The sequence below is a fragment of the Taeniopygia guttata genome, chromosome 4 (genome assembly GCF_048771995.1).
Source record: "Taeniopygia guttata chromosome 4, bTaeGut7.mat, whole genome shotgun sequence".
Taxonomy (NCBI): Eukaryota; Metazoa; Chordata; class Aves; order Passeriformes; family Estrildidae; genus Taeniopygia; species Taeniopygia guttata.
Genome location: NC_133028.1, coordinates 44,102,428 through 44,122,957, shown reverse-complemented (window position 1 = coordinate 44,122,957; position 20,530 = coordinate 44,102,428). Strand labels below are relative to the sequence as shown.

Genomic DNA, 20,530 nt, shown 5'->3' with positions numbered 1-20,530 from the left:
TTTGCAGGAAGTTCAGTAAAGCAGCATGTACCTACACAGGGATTTATCTTAATCAAATACAGGGACTTGCTTCCACAGTCTGTGCAGAGAATGCAGCAGTTGGGAGCCAAGCTTTTTCGTTCACACTGAGCACTGTAACTATCTTTAATGCTGATGTACTGGCATAGCACAGATGTTGTTCAGTAAATGCCAGGCTTAGATTGAGGCTGGTGCCAGTGAGGTAATGATCTGTGGCCAGGGGAGTCCCTTGTCTGAATCATAACACTGTGAGCATCCACACTTTACAGAACTGTTCCAAAAAGCCCAAATGCCTCCATGTTCTGTGGGGCACAGACTTACCTGGAGTGAAAACAGAAAACAAAGAACTACTGAGATGTTTATGAGCATCAGTTCCTGCTTAGGCTTTGCTTGTGTAACCTCTCTGTTACTTGCCTCTGCCCTTTGTGCAGATGGTAAGTGCCTGGATGGTGGTTGCACAGGAGCTTAATTCAGTGCTGTGGCATATTTCTCATGCAGTTCTTCCTCCTTCAGCTCCTGAAAGACTTCTCTTCTTTCCTCCTCCACTTGTATTGATAGAAGAGTCAGTGGTGTTAGATACAGCACTGGCTTTTGTGCAGAGAAAAAAGGAGTCACATAAATTTTGGACTCTGTTGCACAAGAGCTTCTTGTTGTATGGCTTGTAATTAAAGCACATCATTTTCAAGCGCAGCTGATGATGGGCAAAATTATTCTCACCCTGTTACAGATGGCTTGCTTTAAAGGAGGTGACGTGCAACAGGGCAGAAAAGGTTTTAAGGCTGCAAATCACATTTTAAAGTCATGCTGGTTTCTGGATGGCCCTCTAAAAATATGCTTTGGCTTGACCACAAGATAAGGCTGTGATGCAGGAACTATTGAGAGGAATATTGTGGCCCATGTTGCACAGGTTGATAAGCTAAATAATCATGGTGGTTGATTTTTAGTGTTTAGACTGGTGAATCTATGGAAACATCACTGAGTGTTGCTTTGATTTACTGGAATAGACTATCCCAGACTGTCCTCTCCTAAACATCCAGTTCAGTCACTCCCATCCATAACTGAATAGTGCTTGTCCAGAAGAGGAAGAGAGACAAAAGTGCCTTCTTAGGTGCAAATTCTAAACCATTTTAAAAAGTCTTAAAAAGCAGTACACACCAATGAATGGAGCAACAAATGTCCCATTTTCTTATTTTGTAATCACTGTGGTGGCTGCAAGTGACTTAGTCTTTGTTGTTTCGGGTTTTTTGCTCCTCTTACTGCTAGACGCCTGAAGGCACCTTCAGATGCAAGAGTGTATTTCAGCATCCTAGCTTCTTGCAGTATTTTGATTCCATTTACATTGTATCACCAGGACGGATGACGTTCTGTAAATTGAGTTAACGCTATTGATTGTGCTGTTACTGCCAGGAATATCCAGCACACATAACCCCACTGCAGATATAGTTCAGATATTCTGATCTGGTGCCAGATGGTCGGCTCCCTGTCTTGCTACTATTTTCTTTCTGCTACAGTTGGAGGATGACCCATTATTGTTATAAATACAGACGTGGACCCAGCAAATAACATTCTCATGGCTGTGCCACACTGAAGCTTTTTCTTTATAGGGCAGCTGCAAATTTGGAATCAGGGACCAGCTGAAAAGCATGGTGTGAAGAACAGAGAGTATAAATAGCACACCGTGGTGGAGCTGGGTGCAACAGCCAGGCCATAGAAGAGATTGCCTTCCAAGTGCAGGTTGGGTGGAGAGTGGTGCAACTGCTCCACTGAAAGATGAAATCTCAGATGGGCACAAAAGGGCTGCCTGTGTTGGGAAGGATGGATAAATATAATTGCCTGGCAAAAGATTTACAATAGTACAGCCAGGATGAAAACAATCCTCCCTACTGGCTGGACAATACCCTCACCTACAGATAGGTCCAAAAGTCAAATGGACTGTTCCATCTCAACCCCCAAAATGTATGGTTCATCCCACACCTGTAACCCTCCCCTGAAGCATCAAGTGTCTGTGACCCCATTGGCCCAAGTCTTGTTCCAGCCCACCTTGAAGCCCCCTGATAAGGGGTCTCCGAGGGGCCAGACGCCCTCTTGGAACTTCTCCCCTCTTGGAATCCCCGCTCTCTTGGAACTTCCACCCTCTCCTAGAGCATCCTCTCTACCCCTTGTCTCTCCCCTCCCCCATCCCCTCAGGCCTTGCCACGTGCTGCGTCTGGCAGCTCCAAGCAAGACCTTTCACCATCCTTAATAAACCTTATATTCTAAGAGCAGCCTTCAGAGATCTCTTGTCTCCATTCATCAAAGCCAACCTGGAGAACAGCACTCCCTACATACCTGCACATGTTGTGGCCCAGATCTTCTGATGTGCTTTTTACCTTTGGAGGAGATGGTGAAAACTCACCTGCTTCTCTGCTATGAACATCCTCAGAGAGTTTGAGGTTCCCACTGCTGCTGCTCAGTCAGCCTGGCTCATTCCTGCAACTCTGACACTTAACAAAGCTCTGTGAATGGAGGACAATTTAAAAACAATCCATGCAGTCCTGAATTTTGAAGCCTTCTGAAATGCAGTTATAGCCTGACACAGCTCATCCTGTACTACTCATCTAGCCACTAAAGACCAAGACAACAACTTCCATGCTAATCACAGAGCCTTCCTTTTCAACACAGGATGTTTTCAAATTGTGGAATCAATGAATGACATTTAAGGTAGTCTTTGGAGTGGACAGTGAAACCTGTATGGTTTTCATGTGGTCATAGCAAATATCTGCTTCCAACTCCTTTCAGTCAAGGAATCTTGGGGGTGGAGGGTGTGAAGATGGGCTGCCATGACTCCCTTGGCACAGACACAGAGTATTGTGGCTTGAAACACGAGCTGCATTCTCCTGAAAATTGTAATGGTTCAAAATGGGAACTGCTGGGCTTAAAGCCCTGACACAGATCTGCCCCAAATTGGGTAAAACAAGTTGCCTTCTTCAATTCTGCCCTCATTTATTAATTTCTGTCTTTCAAGAGGACAGACAGCACACATGCATATCACTTGTTTTAGATATAAAACTATAGATGGTTTGTATTTGAAATCAGTGCAACAACTCTCCTGGTTTTAATTTACATACTCTTGGGCTGACATTTTAAATTCCTGGCAGAAATGTGGCCACACTAAGAAACTACTAGACTCAGACAGTATTGAATGATATATGAGATGGTTGTTCTGCCTCTGCCTTGAATCCATCCATCAATTAGCATTCAAAGTCTCTTTTGAAATACAGTCAGACTTTTATTACTGTAATACAAATTTGTGGTCTAGCACATGCCTTTTCATTTAAAAAGAAGCCAACATCTGAATAAACAAAATCACTGTACTCCAAGAAGATGCCAGAAAGCCCTGTAGGCTTTTTCATGGATTTAGCATAGGCTCCAGGAGTTTCCTGATATATAACATAGAGACCACAACTGAGTTTTGAACAAGTGCAACCAGGCAATCTGGCCCCCTGGTTGCAGCAGTGCCTTGGCTATCTAGATTCATTTTGCAATGACTAAAAATAAAGTTATTCAACCAATCCCATATAAAATATGAAAGATAGAGGGGCTTACTGAGTTTGCTTCTCACGTGCAGAGTTGGGGGGTGGCAGGATTTTTCTGTGAGCTTATTGCTGATCCTGGAGTTCTACGATAAAGTCAGTTTGCATTTGGGAAAAAGATGAGGGGAAGAAAAGCCTTGCGTTTTGTGTCCTGTAGGTGATTAAAGCCGTGGAGGAAGGCTATCGCCTGCCAAGTCCCATGGACTGCCCTGCTGCTCTCTACCAACTAATGCTCGACTGCTGGCAGAAAGACCGCAACAGCAGGCCCAAGTTTGACGAAATTGTCAGCATGTTGGACAAGCTCATCCGTAACCCCAGCAGCTTGAAGACGTTGGTTAATGCGTCAAGCAGGTACAGAATCAGCCCAGAGCCATTTCTCAGAGCAAGCTCCTTGTCTGAATACCCACCCCTAGGGCTGGATTCCCTCTGATTATTTAGCCTGAGTGTGTTCTTGGGGGAATGTTCCTTCAGCTTTGTTATGTCCAGGGGAGTTGACTCGTATCAACTTTTTCTGTTGCAGTTGGCAGCCAAGTGAGCAATTCACTCACTCCAAAGGCAGTGCTGCTACCACAAAGAAAATTACCGTGGTCTGTCTTTCAGAAACAGGAGTTTCAGCAGTACTTTGTCTGTGACAAAACTACCTGTGCTCTACTGCAAGGTTAGAGAAGGCAAGATTGGAGTGCACGAGTAAATACTGCTAGATAGTAAATACTGCTCCAATTATCTGCCTGTTGACTTTATCTTGGTAATACAAATGAAGAGTGTCTCTTGGGGAAACTCTTAGGGTGTGCAAAGCTTATGGATGTCCAGGTATATCCTTCCACAGCTATTCCCAGGCATGCTAGCCACCACTGCAAGTCATGAGAGTCGTGGCAGTTGCAAGAGGAGTCTCTGGTTACCAAAGTACTGTACACAAACACTTTGCTAAAGCCACATTAAGTGAATAGAACAGTCAGTTTGTATTTAAACATTAATCTGAATAGCTATACAGCTACAAGTAATGTAAACACAATCAAGAAATAAAGCTGCACTCGGGGAGAAAGAGCTAAATAGTCTTGGGGAGGCTTTTTCTATTTTCCCTGTAAGCACACATTTACTTCTGAGCCATCAGTGTTGCTAGTCACGCAGTCCCTTGCAAGGTCATAAAGAAGGTGTTTACATATATATATATATATATATATATATGTGTGTGTGTGTGTGTGTGTGTGTGTATATATATATATATGTATATATATATGTATGTATATATATACATATGTATATATGTATATATATGTATGTATGTATGTATGTATGTATTGTTGCTGTTTCACTGATGGGAGTGGAGTTCCCCAGATTAAGCATGGAACAGGCCCTTCAGAAAAGTTTATCCTCAGAGGAGGGACAAAAAAAGATATGTTGTTTTCTTTAAAGAGGAATGAGAGAGATAAGATTAGGTTAGATTGGTGGTATGGGCCAAAACAGATGTACTGCTGTGAGCTTATAGTCATTTGCCCCCACACCTTCCAAGTGAGCCTTGCACAGCTGCATGTGGTACATCTCACCTGCTGCAGTTGGGCATCCCTCTGGTGGCATGTCCCTGTGCATGGCATTTCGTGCACTGAAAGAGAAGAACCTGAAATGTCTGTTAATTTTTAAATACAAGCAGATCTGGATTCTCGGGCTATTTTACATGTACCATTTACCATCTGAAGAAGAAACTCTTATTAGCAATTAGATGTAATGTCAGTGCCAGCAAACCGCCAGGAAAAGGTTTATGACAGCATAAAATATGTGAGGTTTCTCTTTTATTTTCAACTCAGAACAGTTATTTTCCAGGCCTGTTACATGGTGTTTCCTGCACTCTTTTATACCAAACTGTTATACCAGATGAGGAAAATAGGCAGGAAACTATTTCCTTGAGTGGCTAAGCACTTTGCTGATGTTTTATTCCATGAATGGGTCCATACAATTCCAAACCTCTCCTTTTCAGACCTGCTGTGGATATTTTTGATATGGATGAAGCAGCCTGAACAGTCAGGCTTTGGGGCTGTGTTTCTATTCTCATAGATTGCTGTGCCCAGACCATAGTAATTCCAAATGAATCATAATTTCAATATAGAGCAGCTGTAAAAGATTTTTTTTTATGTATGTAATGTGTTCTTTATGGAAATTCTCATTAATGCAAATAAGGGAGGAAGTCACTCTATACATTACAGCGTGTGCTATGATATCACTAGGTACCTCCTGACATTAGTGATGAAAATCCACTTCTCATTATGATTACTTAGGAGCTTTGAATTTCTCATGTGTATAAAATGTTATGGGAAGCCATTATGTTCTTGGTACTGCAAGTATTCACATTTTATTAGACCCTTCAGCATTGCTATTAAATAAACAAATAATACTAATGTGCTCATAAAATATATGAAGATTCCTGAAGTGCTATAATAATATAATATCCCAGGTCTCCTTCCAGCTGAAAATCTTTTAAGTGTAATAGCCACCATCAGAGGCTGACCTGGAAAATGTTTTTTTTACCTGTGGGTAAAAATCTTTACGCAGGGTTTGTGTTAGCTGTGTGTCCCGTTTTACAAAGCAGGGAACAGATCTGGTTTCTTTCCTGGCTGACCTTGGACAAGCCCTCTTTGCTCTTTGCACATCATTAGTGGGGTGGTGGACCCTGCTTGTGCCAGGTACTGTATCAGTGCTCCAGCTGTGGTGAAGGGTTATTATTTGCCTGAATTGCTTCTTCCGTGCGTGGCATAGCTGAGCAGGGAGCAATTGCCGTGGCAGGCTCTGGAGTGAGGCTGTGGGAGCAGGAATGTGCCTCTTTGCAGGGCTGGAGCGTGGCTGGAGCATTGCTGCTCTCTGCAGGCTCGTTGGATGCGTTTGGCATCTGAAACCCCTCCCGTGACTCTGCAGGAGCAGCCCCAGACTGTTTAAAGCTCCCTGGACTGCTAACAGCTGCCTGCCATTGATGGTCGCTGCTGGGAAATGTAATTTGCGTTTCAGCTTCCAGGCTCTGCGCTGTCTTAAGTTAATTATGAGCTTTAAAGGTGGAGGAACAGAGCAAAGCAGGAGTCATCAAAGCAAAGACTTTGAATTAGGAGTGACTGGGGGAGCCTACTTGCGGCCAAGAGGTAACTGGGATGGATGCCACTCCTCTCCTCCTCTTTCTGCTTGTGGTGAGGACTGGAAATGGCAGGTGCTAACTTAAGAATGGGTGAGGTTGCAGGTAAAGTGCTGTGTTTGCTATATTGTGTATCAAGCCCGCTTGGAGGATTTAGGCTGCAGCAATCACTGAAACTGGAACAAAAGAATCATCTGTATTGTAAAAAACTGCAAGCAACTTGAGTCATGTTATGTATATCTCAGTACTGATTCTTTTTGCTTCTTTGTTTTTGCTTATCTTTAGAGTGTCAAATCTGTTGGTAGAGCACAGTCCAGTCGGGAGTGGTGCCTACAGGTCCGTGGGTGAGTGGCTGGAAGCCATCAAAATGGGCCGATACACAGAGATCTTCATGGAGAATGGATACAGTTCAATGGATGCAGTGGCTCAGGTGACCCTAGAGTGAGTAGTGTCCAGATCATTTTCACCTCATTTCTTGGAATTGCAAGGGGAGGAGGGAGGAGAAAGACAAATCATTCAAAAATATGCAAGGATGAGGCTGCAGAAAGGAAAAACGTTATCCTGTATTTGCAGCCAGCAGTTTCCCTTACAGCATCTCTTGATAACAAGTGCAGGCAAGACTAAAATTTACAGTCACTATATTGGCAGCCAGTATTTTGTCTCCTTTGCTCACAGAAATTAATGCACGAGTTTCTGTAATTGCCAGGCCACCCTCTTGACACAATAGCAGTTGATTATTTGGGGTTACCAGCAAAATAAACCCTCTACCCTACTAGTAAATGCATAGGTCCCTGCTGAGACATCCTGGCTTCACAGCAGATGAGCTGGTTTCGGAGCTGATCTGGATATAACCAAGTGAGCAGTGAAGCCCAGTAAGGTGTGGAAATGGTATTCAGCATAAACAGAAATAGGTATGAGCTGATGCCAGTGCAAGAGCATCAGCAACCTGTAGCTCTAGAGGACAGGCTTCCCGGACAAGACCCTTTCTTCTGAATGTGCCCGTGGTTTTTGCACGTGGGTGTGACTGCAGTTGAGGCACCAGCCTTCAAATAACTTGGTAAATGCCTCAGGGCTGCTGATTTGCTATGCTCCACCTTTAATTGCCTGCCTTGCTTGTGTAATTGTGTCAGTACTTTCCTGCTGCTGCCTGCGCTGTCTCGAGCTCCCCTCAAAGCCTGCCTTTCTAGCTGGGCTAATTCGAGCTTAGTTTACTGCAGGCATTAAGGCAGAATGGGAAGAATTGTACTCTGCTGCTTTGGAGAAGGTTGTGTCTCTGACCACATGCAGATTGCCACTGCACATACAGAATTGCTTCTGAAGATTAAGAATAAACCATGAAGAATTCCCCCACCCCACAAGCTGCAGCATTTCCTCCTGTCTGCCACAGTGCTGGCTGTGGAGCTCACCATAGAGCACAGGAGTGTGATGCAGGTCGGTGACATCTCCATGGAGTTCAGTTTCCCATTACATACATGGAGGGAGTGCAGGAGCGTATCTGCTCTCACTCTGATTTTATTTGCTCCACTCACACCATCAATATTTGCCCCTTATACCTGGACTCATCCAGTCTTTTTTCAGCCATTCACATGAAAACCCTGATCCAGGGATGAAGACCTCTCCATCAACTGTCTGGGAAATCAGGGTGCATGGATTCTTACCTAGATCCTCTTTTCAGCTCCTGAGACCCTTACATGTTGTTTCCCAGCCTTGTCCTGCAATTATGTGTCATGTTTTTGAGGTTTCTGAGGACTCCATAGCTTAGACTTATAACCTACAAATATTGATGAAGGAAGAAGGCATCCATCCCCAGGCTGGTCAGAGTCCACATAGCAGAAAATAGCTAGCCAGAAGCTGAGTGGGAAGAAGTGGGATAGGATGAAGCAGCAATTTAGGAGAAAAGGAAAACATTGGAGCATTCCCCTTCAGAGTACCACCCCAATCTGATAACCAGAGCAACTTCTGGTAGAAAATGTAGGTTGTCTAAAAGCCATCACAGATTTATTGCTGTTTGGCTTAATTATTAATATCAAAGAAGAAAATTCGGCTTTCAGTTTTTTTCTCTTCAGAATTTTTTGCAGTTTCAAGAGCTCTACATAAAATGCTCACAAGTAAAATGCTTTTGTTTGGGTCACAGAAAATGTTAACTTGAAACCCAAATTAGTGTGTGTTTTCAACAGTGAATTAGAAGTTTAGCTACTTGTATAACTTTAAACAATCTTACTACCCCTCCTACACTGTCTTAGTATCCCATATTGCTGATAAAAGTATTCCTAACCTCCAAATTCCTGAAGTGCAACATTTCAGATTATGAAGATCCTTAATTTGACTTTAAATTTAGCTATTTCCCTATGTTTACTATTTAGTATTCCAGAAATTTCAAAAATGTCCCCCAAAATCTTTTCAAGTGATGCAAAAAGTGCTTTTCAATGGTTTTTCTGATTGGTAATGAGCCAAGAAACCTATTACCTGCACAGTTCTAGCCAGAAAGGCAAGTTGGTTTGAAAGTCTTCAAATTTATAGCTGCCAGAGATGGTCTGACTCTCACCAGCTGCAAACCTCCTTGAAGGCCCTCTTACCAGGTCCCAGGATGTCCTCAATGACACAAATGTCCTTCATCCTGCTGGTCCCAGTGGAGACAACATGTCTGAGCTGCTCAACTTCAGCTTTCTTCTAGGCTTTTAGAACAGCAGAGCAGTGCAAAGCAGCTGACGCCTGGCAGCCTGGAGGAACTTTTGGGTTTGTTTTTTTTAGTTGGAAGGAGGCATTTCATGCACTCATCTTCCATTTCAGTTGAAGCTGAAAAAAAGGTTGAAACTTATTACAGATAGTTATCCGTGTCAGCAAATGAATTCCCCCTCCCCACCGCAGCTGCCTGTGGACACAGATTCTTGCAGAGATTCCTGCTTCGTTCTTCTCTGTCAGTCCACACACCTTTGCATTGCAGAGGTGGCTTGGAAAAGAGACTTGACCCCACTCAGGTTTATTTTTGGAAAATCTATGGAAGACTAATCAAAAAACCAAGTACTCATCCAAATCAAAACTTCTCTCATCCCTCTCAGAAACAGTAAAAAAAGAAAAGACAGCAGATTCTCAGCTATTATAAAAAGAGAAACCATTATAGCAGCTTAAGAGGAAATGTGTTATGTATTGAAGTCCTGAATTCAGTCTGATGTAAACTGGCAGACTGCCCTTAAAAAATAAAGGGAGAAAAATGGCTCTTGGTGGGCTCAGCTGAGACTTTCATGGGTTCTCCAGAAAATAAATGCCAAAACAAGCAAAGTTCTTTAAAGGTTGATATACTGAGAGGGGTTAGTTTTCTGGAGGTTTTCATGGGGTTTTTTTCTCCTTGTAAAAGAGAGCAACAAAACATTTTGTACTCTACAAAGGAGAATTCAGGTTAAATGTTCCATGTCATTTTATATAGAGGCAACTGTTCTGTATATTCCAGAGCTGGGACTTGGGGGGATCGGGTGCAAAGATGATCTGAACACCTGAAAGTAGCTTGCTTTCCCCAAATGACATCAGTAAAACAGTCTTTACAATTAAAGAGGTTGCCTTCAAATACCATGCAAAATGATCTCAAATTCAAACTGTGCAGGAGACAGATGTAGAAATTAGGTGGGTAACTGCTGCCAGAAAAAGCAGGACAACAACATATGATAAATGTAAAGAATTTCTAAAATCTACTGGAAAAAAAACTACTAGTGCTGCAGGAAGAGTTGGCCATAACACTGACAGGACTGGTAATTTTGGGTGCCCAGCTTGTGGCTTCTTTACAGGACCTGGTTAAGGTAGTTGATGTTCAGCTTTTATTTTTTATTTTTATTAAACCTCCTTCCCCTGGCATGAAAAGCAAAATCCTGATTACCATTCTGATTCTTTCAAACTGATGGCTTGATGCATTTATTCCAGAAAAGAGCAGTATTAGTGACAAATTTCTGGAAGAAAAAGATTAAAAATCTAAGATCAATGGATATCACCCCAAGTCCTAAGCTCTGCCTACTTAAGCAAAGACCTGAAAATGTATGTGTTCAAACAAAGAGTGATTTCTACATTTAGCTCTAATTCTTGCAAAGGGATGAATCACCTTGTGAAAAGTGGAGCCTCACCCTCCACCCTCTCTTTCCAACTGGATATCAGACTTGAAGGGAACCTTTCCAGTGGACCAGACCTGCTCTTTAAACTTGTGGACCACCTAGTGACTTTGAGTGTGTCTGGAGCTCTTTCAATCCACTGCAAGAATAACTTTACCAGGACAACACTCAAGAATAGATAGATCCATGACATGAGTTTCAGTCTGACCCTTGACTGGACCAATTACTAACCATGTGGACTACATATTTTCACCTTTTGAAAGATCTGTACTCACTGAATCTCAGGACACCCTGTTGTTTGTTATTAGATGAAGAGCTCTGAATATTTGTAATAATATGTGTTGTGTTGCTTTGCATTGTATATATTTTTCTTCTAAAATAAAATAAATTATTTATTAAAAGTTATACTGGATGAAGAACTGGATTTAAGAGTTCACCTGCTCTAGATACTTATTCTTAGCCTGAAATCTCAGTCCTGGGATTTTGATGCTGTGTCTGCTTCTGAACAAATTCTCATCTTGTAATCAAGTAGAATGGGAATTATGAGTAAGAGCAGATGAACTCTTAAAACAAAATTTTTTAAGTCCTCATTTCATGCAAATGTCCCTAGCAAGCGGATTCCTCTCTCTTTAGCATCGTCTGAAGGTCTTTGAGGTTCTTCTTGTTTCCCCTCATTCAAACTGACAACTAACTCCATGAGTAGTCCCAGTGTGCATGGGCAGCTGTAGTTACACCACGTGCAGAAGAGTGGTGAGATCTGCCCTGGATGGGAGATGAAATGCAGAGCACCTGTGGTAGGCTGACAGCTGCTGACCACGGAGATCTTTCAGGACTGTGGCCCTTTTGCTTGCATGACTAAACCAGCTGGTGAGGGGGATGTATTTTATGTGGTAATCCAGTCCTAGTCTACACTGTGTTTGGCAAACTGATCCATGGTGTATAAGTAGTTCTATTTGTAAATAAAATGTTTTAAATCTATTTCTTACAATATGGAGACTGTGAATTCAACCCTTGCAAATGGACGCTATTACAGGGAAGGGAATACTGTGTTCTCAAGGCATGTTGCAGCTGGGCTTCTATGGTAAGAGAGCAGCATGCATGCAGCTGTGTACAGACTGCTTGGGATGAGCTGACACCAATTTTCCCCTTTATTTTCTTGGCTTTTTGGTCAACTTAGGTAAGCCTTTTTATACCTTGTTGACAAGTGATTCAAATTCCTGCCTGCTTTAATTTCTAGCCCTATACGAATGAAAGGAGTGAAAATATAAACTTCCTCCCTAAAATAAAAATAAAAGTTGTCTCATGCCTGGGGAGGCCAAGTATTTTGAAGCAGGGAGACCACCTAGCACATGGTGAATGGATCTCCACTGCAGAGGCACACACAAAACCCAGCACCAGGGGTCAGGTCACTTCCACAGCAAGGAGTGGCCTGGATCCTGATGGCAGATGCCCACGGGTCTCTGTTGTGCCTTTTCCTGCAGGGAGTACACATTATTATTGTAAAGCCCCAGTGGATGCCTGCACACATCTCCTCTGCAGTGCTGAGCCCAGTGAAATTTCCACTTGGCTGCAGTAACATGAGCCAAGCAGCTCTGGCCTGGAGCCTAAAGGCAGTTGTTTTTGCAGCCCTTTGGCACAGAAGTTGTTGGGGAATTTTTGTCCCTAAACCTGCTGGTTTGTGCACCCAATTCTGTTCAAAATTGTCTTCTGCCTTACACCGCTTTAAGTCGTTCAGCACTGGATGCATGGGAGCATGCAATGTGCTGCAAGTCATGCTTGACGCATTGGAATTAAAGCTCCTACATTGTCTAGGCAGTTTTTGGAAAGTCTTGCTGTTGTCTTCGCTGTGTGCAAGGTGGTTTTTGGGTAAACCTGCTGATTTTTATACTTGGCAAGCATCTGGTTCAGGAGCTGTGTCTTCTGGTTCATCTTTGCTCAGGTGCAAGACCCCACAGTAGTGTTTTTCCCCTCTCTAAGGAGTCCCCCATGCTTTTGGCTGGTGGCTTTACATTTGAGAGGATTTGATATTGAAAAAAAATAAAAAAAGACTGGATCCCTGGTGAACAGTTAATGTACTGAAACCAGAAACTCTTTTTTCTTCTTTTTCTCTTGTAAATCAATGAGACACTCGTCAAGGATATTCAGTTAAGGGTATGCTACATGGGGGAAAAAAAGACTGTGTAGTGAACTGGGTGGGGGATTTATTGGACTGATGGGGCTGTGTGTGTGAAAGGCCAAGACATGTATGCTCTTCTCCAAGTTGAGGCTGTTTTATTCCAGCATAACATGTGAGAGTGTCAGAAATTATACATCTGTGAAATACATGGTACTGGATTTTCAAAAGAGCTCAGCTTGCACTTTAGGCACCCAGAAAAAGAAAAGCTGATTTTTCAAAAGGTGCCAGCAGAGCAGGACTCAGCAGGGGGAAGATGGATGTTGTCTCTTTTAAAAATCAGGTCCTATACAGTGTTGGTTTTGGGGCTTGGTTTGTTTTTTGGGGTTTTTTTTCTTTTTTTTTTTTTTGATCTCTGGTGTGAACTTCCAACTGTGCTGTGTACATAAAATAAATTGCATGTAACAATAGCATTACTTAATTTTCCTTCATTATTAAGATGGCTTGCTGAACTAGTTTCACAATTCAGTGGAGCAGAAATGAAAGCATGTCCCTCTGAGAAGGTAGACACTTTTTGCAGGTGCTGCAACCTTTTCTCTGCCAGGTAAGGAGCACTGCCGATGTGTCTCATTGACCTCCTTTGCTCTGTGCCCTTTATGTTATGATTTCTCTTTGCATCATCAAGAAGCATTGCTGAGAAAGGGTACAATAATGAAATTATCTGTTTAGCCCGAAGCAAAAAACTTGGTATTTTCCAAATCAAAAGACAGAAAACATGACAGTCCTTGGAGAAGTACAGATGTAGCTTTTGGCTTCGGGTAGTTTATGTGTTAATATATTAGGCTTCACTCAAGACTGCTTTTTATTCAAAGCAGCATTCATCTGTGTAATTTGTGGATGTGGATGATTGGTTGTACTTGCACAGGAGTTTCTATCCAGAATGTGAAGCTGCTGAGAGAGGCGCACCTTCCTGGGTAGCTCGTGTGAAAATGTTTTGGTGTTCCTCACACATGCTCTCCCCCAGTCCAGCACACAGCCTTGCTGTGAACTGTAGGCCAGGTTTGCAATTATGTCTCAGGTGGTGGTTGGGCTCCCAGGTGTTGCTGGGGATTTCCAGCCTTTGCATGAATGCGGCAGCGTGGTTTCCAAAATGCAGCTGCGTGTTCAAGGTCACATCTCAGTGGCTTTTGGTGGAGAACTTTCTCCTAGAAGACTTGCACACAGGGTGCCAGCAGCTTGGGGATTCACAAGTGTGAATCCTATGGTGCCAGGACCATAAGGCACAACTTAGAAACATCCTTAATTCACTCCAGTCGGGAGGTAGAAAGTGAGGGACTGATATTTTTCTGTCAGTGGAAGTCCTCAGACAAAACACCACATCTCTTATAGTCAACCTGCTTCTCTAACAGCTTCTGGTTTTGGGGCTGCAAACATATATGCGGCTATCTTGATGTTTCTGCTGAGCTTTTATTCCTACAATTTCTTCGTTAACACTTTTCTACACAGTGAGAAATCTCTGCAATTACACTCTGCCATAACTGATGGCCTTACCTGGCTTAGAGGTGTCATTGATAACCCAAGGTCCTTCTGTGCTATCTCCAGGAGATTATTTGTCCCACTCCTGTCTTTGGATGGGATAAATTGTATACCCTGGAGGCGTCTCTTAATGCCATTCACGTGAATCACATGAAAGCAATTACCTTCATCTATACACCTGAATTTTGGAGGATGGAGTTGATGACAATCTTTCCTCCTGGTCCTGCATTTTTCATTAACTGTTTTATTTTACAGCTTTCCTGTAGTGGCAGCCGAGTAGGCAGAATCAACACAAATGCCCTTGGCATCTAGAATTCACCTCTCCAAAGTAAAACCAAATGTGGTTTATGGGAAGATTTGCAAAGACCCAAAGGGGAGCTGCTTTGCTAATTCTTGTTGACTTTAAGGAGTCATCAGGATGGTGGCCGTGCTCGTGGCTTTTGCCATTTGTGCTTCTTTGGCTTTCCCTCATCTGAAGAGGAAGAAAGCACGGATTGACCTCACTCCTCACTGCTCATATCCAAGATCAAATACCAGCCTTTCCCATGAGAAGAGGAAACAGCAACATGGGCTTTCTTACATGGCTTTTCTCTTGGAAATAGGACTTTTCACGCCTAGCAGAAACCTTGGCCAGAGTTGATGCTGACATTTTGCTGTCTGGCCTTTCTCCTTGGCCAGTAAGGTGATCTCATTCAAATCACATCACCTCTCTGATGTGCTGTCAGCCATAAAAAAAAAAAAAAAAAAGAAAAAATTTACAAATGGGGATACTAAAACCTGCCAACTATACTTGGCTCTGGGAGCTGCCAGTGGTGACAGGTAGGCACTGGCAGCAGCAGCAGCAGCGCATGCGGCGCGTGGTGTGCGCGGCGACGTGTGCCTAAGAGGTCCATGGAACCAACGTCTGCTTTCTCCCACAGGGATTTGAGACGTCTGGGAGTGACACTTGTTGGTCACCAGAAGAAGATAATGAACAGCCTTCAAGAGATGAAGGTCCAGTTGGTGAATGGGATGGTGCCGTTGTAACACGGTTTTTAAAGTTGCTTCCTCAAGTGGGTCGGTCCTGCACTTTGTACTCTAGCCCTGAGATTTATTTTGACTAAAAAAAAAACAAAGAAAAGATAAAAAGGGAAATTCAGTGGTTTCTGTAACTGAAGGAAATTGGCCTCTGCTGCAGCATTTCTAAAGCAGTGTTTGACTAAAGTTTTGCTTTTCTTCCTATTTGTGTCCTCATTTTCATGAAGTCAATGTAAGATGCATGGAACGTGGAAACGAATCTGCTGTACATGAGGTTAACCAGTCTGTTAAGCTTCAGCGGTGATGACAAGCCTTCCACCACGTGTTGTCTGTACATGGGAGGTACAAATACATATAGCACCTTTGTATACTGAATTACAGCAGCACATGGTAATGCTTCCAAGGACTGACTTGAATGGCAGATTTTTGTGGCCATTCATGGACTCCCAATAGCTGCAGTTTGCTGAAGTATAACTTCGAGTCTTACTTGTCTACAGAAGTGTATTGAAGAGCAATATGATTAGATTATTTCTCGATAGATATTTTGTTTTGTAAATTTAAAGAAAAGAAAAAAATGCTGTTACACAGCATTAAGTTATAGAGAAGATTAGCATATAAACATGTTGCTTGCTCCATGGCAAATACAATACAGGGTGTATATTTTTTTTTCCTCCTTCTGTGTTACCAAGTTCTTTTTGTTTGCTCTTTGGGGAGGATAATACATGTTGAAGATGTATATATTGTACAGTTTGCTACGCATCAGGTACAAGATTGGGGCTCTTTCCTTGGTTTGTTCCTTCTTTTCTCCCTCTTTTACTCAGTCTCCCTTTTGTGTAACCCCTATGCTTTGTATTTTTGCTGCAGTTTGGTTTGATCGATACATAAAGCCTTCAGGAGTTTTGATTATGTATATGAGGTAGAAGGAAGTTGCTTAAATAAAAGATGTTGCCCTCCTCTTCCTTTTCACCATGGGTTGAGGACATCCAGAAGAAGAAGAAGTAAAACATCTGGTTGTTGATGGCCTCCAGCAACAATGTGGCATCGATTTTTCTGTGTCCTGGCCAAAGATGGCATGGGATTGCCTCTGCACAGGTGCTTTAGCCCAGTCGCCAACACCCAGTGCAGCCACCGCCTCTGTTCCCGGAGCCCAGGAGAGGAAGCACAAGGTGGTTTTAGCTGGAAGGAAGGAATTTCGTTGTTCCTTTTCTGATGATGTGGGTTAAGCCCTGGGGCACAGTGTGGAAATGAGCCTGTGACCATCCAGTGTGTGGAGATTTTGTAGTATTTCCTCCACAGTGGTGGGAGTGGGATTATTTTTGGAACTGTGCTGTCCCAAGATGTCTCTCAGCATTCTAGGTTTGTTGTGGACCTGGCCACTTTGTGACAGAGCACAGAGGGGAGGGAAGAGAAGAGTAGCCCAACCTGGTCACAGTGGTGGGATCCTGAGGACAAGGAGATGCCATTTGTCTGGGGCTGGCACAGCTCAGATCAGGACTTGGTTGTACCTTGGCTCAGTGTAGCCATTAAAGCCCATGGCTAGTATTTTCAGAGGGACCTGAGGGCAATCCAATCCCCTGGGAATCACACCAAGGAGTATTTTGGGGTTGTCCTCCTCTTTTTATTGTAGATAGGATTAAACAGCACAGTTAATTTGGTATTCTTAGGTTGGGCTTCTATTTTGTGAAGACTTTGATGAGGATTTCTAAGCAGCTCAGTGGATTGCAAGGATTTGTTGTTTCTGTAAATGTATTGCTTCCTTAGAGTTTGGATAGCATCTTGTGGCATCCTTCCTTAGCAATAACATCAATATACAGAATTTCTATAGCTCCCTTCATCCCCAGTGCTGCAGAACCAAACCCAAAGAGCTCAAACAGCCAAAAGGAGGCCTGTGTCCTTCATGTCTTGCAGAAGGCATCTGAAGCTGTTTCAAAATCTTCCTTTCATTCCCCGCAGCCTTTGGATGAGATTTGATACACAGAATGGTTTTTTAAAAGAAGGGAAGCACCTAGGAGAAGAGGTTGAGTGGTTTTTACCTTAGCAACAGGGCTTTGTTGGCTTACAGCAGGGCTTCTTCAGGCAATATTTGCCTGTCCTGAAATGGCCCCCTCTGCCTCTGCAAGCAACTGCTGAGTTCCTCAGGAATCAGGGCAAATAGGAGGGAATGGAGCCACAGTGAGGTCTAACAAATCTTGATAGTGTCATTTCTCATCCCATTGTTTCATTTTGGCAGCCACCAGACTACAAAAGAGGAAGAGGGTATCAAGACATAACAATTTCAGCACAGAAAAGAGATTTGTCATGTAATAAATAAGATTATTAGAGTTGTCAGCTGAAAAGTCTTGAGATTATTTGTGTCTCCCTGTCTGAAACACTTGGGAAAATACATGTAGGAAGACAGAAACAACTCATTTCATCAGGAGGAATTGTTTGTTTACCTGCATCCATTGGTGGCACTGAGATGCTATGAGCAATTATGTAGCACTTTCTGCCCATCATCTCCACTCATTCCTGTCCAGTTGGCTCTGTGGGAGGAGTTGCACTTGGTCTTTTTTTTTTTTTTTTCCTAGGCTCTTAAAAGCAAAATCCTCTTTTCATCATTTGTACTGATGGAATACCTACCAGATGCTGGAGTAGCGTTCAAAATTATAAACCAGTGGAAAACAAAACTGTTCTTTAGCCAGACCTCATTTGTAAATAGGACACCTCTTTTCGCTTCCTCCAATAAATAAATAAATAACTTTTTCTATTTATTTCAAGAGCTGTTCTTGCTACAGATCTCTGTATAATAGACTTTGTCTTGGAACCTAAAAATAAAACGTTGTTTTAATGTGTAGGGTCCAAAGGTTACAGCTTCTGTGTCCATGAGCAAATTACAGAGACAATGGAGGTTTTCAGTTCCCGTCCAAGAACTGCAAGAACTTTGTGTGTTGTGCATGATTATATGTACTGGGGTGCAGCAGAACAAGATGACAGCAACAATTGGCTGGTTATCTTCAAAAGGGCTGTAGGTGGATTTCTTGTCCGTGGTAAGTCCAGACTTTTCCAGCTCACTACTGCTGCAGCTGAGCCGAAGGATTCCATTTTTTCCAGTATAATTTGCTGATAATTGAGAGGGAGGTATTTCAAAGGATCCAAAAGGTAGACAGGATTTTTTTGATACAGTTTTTCATTTTGGGACAAAGAAGTGTCCCCAAGAATGGCTTGTGTAGACTGATGCCCTTTCATTGTGTAGCTACCACTTGGAAAAACTACTTCAGCATTAAAAAGGAAGACTGATATAAAAGGGAGAAAAATTATTTTAAAATTTTATTTATTCCTCTTATATGTTAATAGTGAGAAGAATAAAAAATAAAGGTCAATTTTTTTTGTCTATTCAGTGTTGAGTATAATGTCAAAAGTTCCAGTGCTCAAGAAATTGTGACTCCTGGACTGCTGTGGACTTGAAATTATATGTTAAGGCAGATGTAAAGTACATCAGTAGCAGTCTTAAGACTAACACTTAGTTGCCAGTCCTTTATTGTAATTCCTTAGAAAAGGTAGAGCACGAGCTGGTGCATCCAGCACTGCCAGAGCTGCAGCATCTGTCTTAGCTCCTTGCATCAGTGTTTTAACTCATAGGAGACTGTAGCATTGCTGTATTTATTCCTCCCTTTTCCCCCTCTTTGGATGCTCTCTGTGCATTTTGTTTGTGTACATGGTGGGGTTTTTTTGTTTTGTTTTGGTTTTTTTTTTTTTTTTTTTTGTAGTGTAAGATGCAAAGTTTTCTATTTTTTCATAAAAATAAAAACCTTTGACTAACAGCAACATTCAGTTGTGGATCACACATACACTTGACCCCTTGACTTTCCACAAAGCATTAGGATTTCTGCCCCGTGGAAAGGAAATAAATTCTCTGTGTTTTTGCTCTCATAAACACATAATTGGTGCTACTCTTATGGTCCCTGAGGGAAAGAGATGCCTTTGGGATGAATGAGACATGCAGACCCACATGAATGCACCTACCCTTGTTACAGGCTGTTCCCACTTTTCTCTGTTTTGGGAGGAAAATATACTTTTTTAGTCTCGTTTCTGGGGCAAAGGTCCTGCCAAATCCCCAGATCAGTCCCTCACCACATATACCTCAGAAATACCACTTTTTTGTGATTTTTTTTTTTTTCCTCCCAAGATGTGATTTTTCTCTGAATTTTTCTGTGAGGGACCCCAGCCAACCCATGACCAGCTGGAGTACCCACCACCACATCCCCTGCTCCATGGATTTGGGGGCAACCACATTTGCTGCAGAGGGGCACGGGCCAGGCTTAAAGAGAGGTGAGCAAAGCCATAGGTAGGAAAGGCCGAGGGCCAAGGGGGAAAAGACTGACCTGGAAAGGTCTTACTGGAGGTGGTGATGGGCAGGCACAATCTTTTTGTCCACTGCTAGAGGACAAAGGGAAGATGTGCAGAGATGGATACTGAGTGTCCTGACATGACAGGAAGCTGTGGCAGATGAAGGGTAGTGGTACACTCACACCAGAGGCAGGAAAGGCATGATAGGCTGGGACGGCAGGGGAATGCTGCCTTATATATGAAAGGGAGCACAAGGTCAATTGGGTTAGCAAATTGAGGTTGTCAGCAGCTTGGATAAAATCTCTCTGAATTGACGTGCCAGTCCCCACTCAGTGTTCTCATGTTCAGCTTGAGGTTGTCCGCTGCTGGACCACGATGGCAGCAGACACTGTAAGGAATCAGAGGGGCTCTGAGGACAGAGGGAAGAGCTGTTAATTTGCCCATGTTGACAGCATCTTTGGTAGCTTTGTGGAGGCAGAGAGCCTGCTAAGGGAAAAATACAAACATGGGGAAACTTTCATTAAAGAGCAGAGTTGGCTGCAAACTCCTTCCTTTCACAATGTTGCATCTTAAGTGAGAACTAAGGAATTAGGCAATTTCCATGAACCTTTGTGCTCAGAGTGGCTTGGGACCAACTCTTAAACAAATTTCAAATCACTATTTGCCTATTAATTTCCTCTGCTGGGCTCAGACTGGACTCAGGGAAAAGGCACTTGTAATTCATGGGCACCAGCTAGTAAAT

The 20,530-nt window shown here is 42.8% G+C and overlaps 1 protein-coding gene across 14 annotated transcripts in view; it reads left to right on the top strand.

Moving 5' to 3' along the window:
* The window catches only part of EPHA5 (EPH receptor A5), a 196,057-nt gene extending 177,223 nt beyond the window's left edge, over positions 1-18,834 (top strand). For 6 of the 14 annotated variants that reach the window (XM_030271550.4, XM_030271548.4, XM_030271549.4 and 3 more), the window contains 3 exons: positions 3,748-3,941; positions 6,988-7,143; positions 10,762-11,774. In XM_030271550.4, coding sequence (XP_030127410.2) covers positions 3,748-3,941; positions 6,988-7,143; positions 10,762-10,978 — 567 coding nt within the window. In that variant the 3' untranslated portion in view covers positions 10,979-11,774. Of the gene's footprint in view, positions 1-3,747; positions 3,942-6,987; positions 7,144-10,761; positions 11,775-14,700; positions 15,334-15,365 lie in introns of those variants that run through there. The other 8 variants (XM_030271560.4, XM_030271557.4, XM_030271552.4 and 5 more) reach the window with 3 other exon arrangements.
* The last annotated feature ends 1,696 nt before the right edge of the window (positions 18,835-20,530 follow it).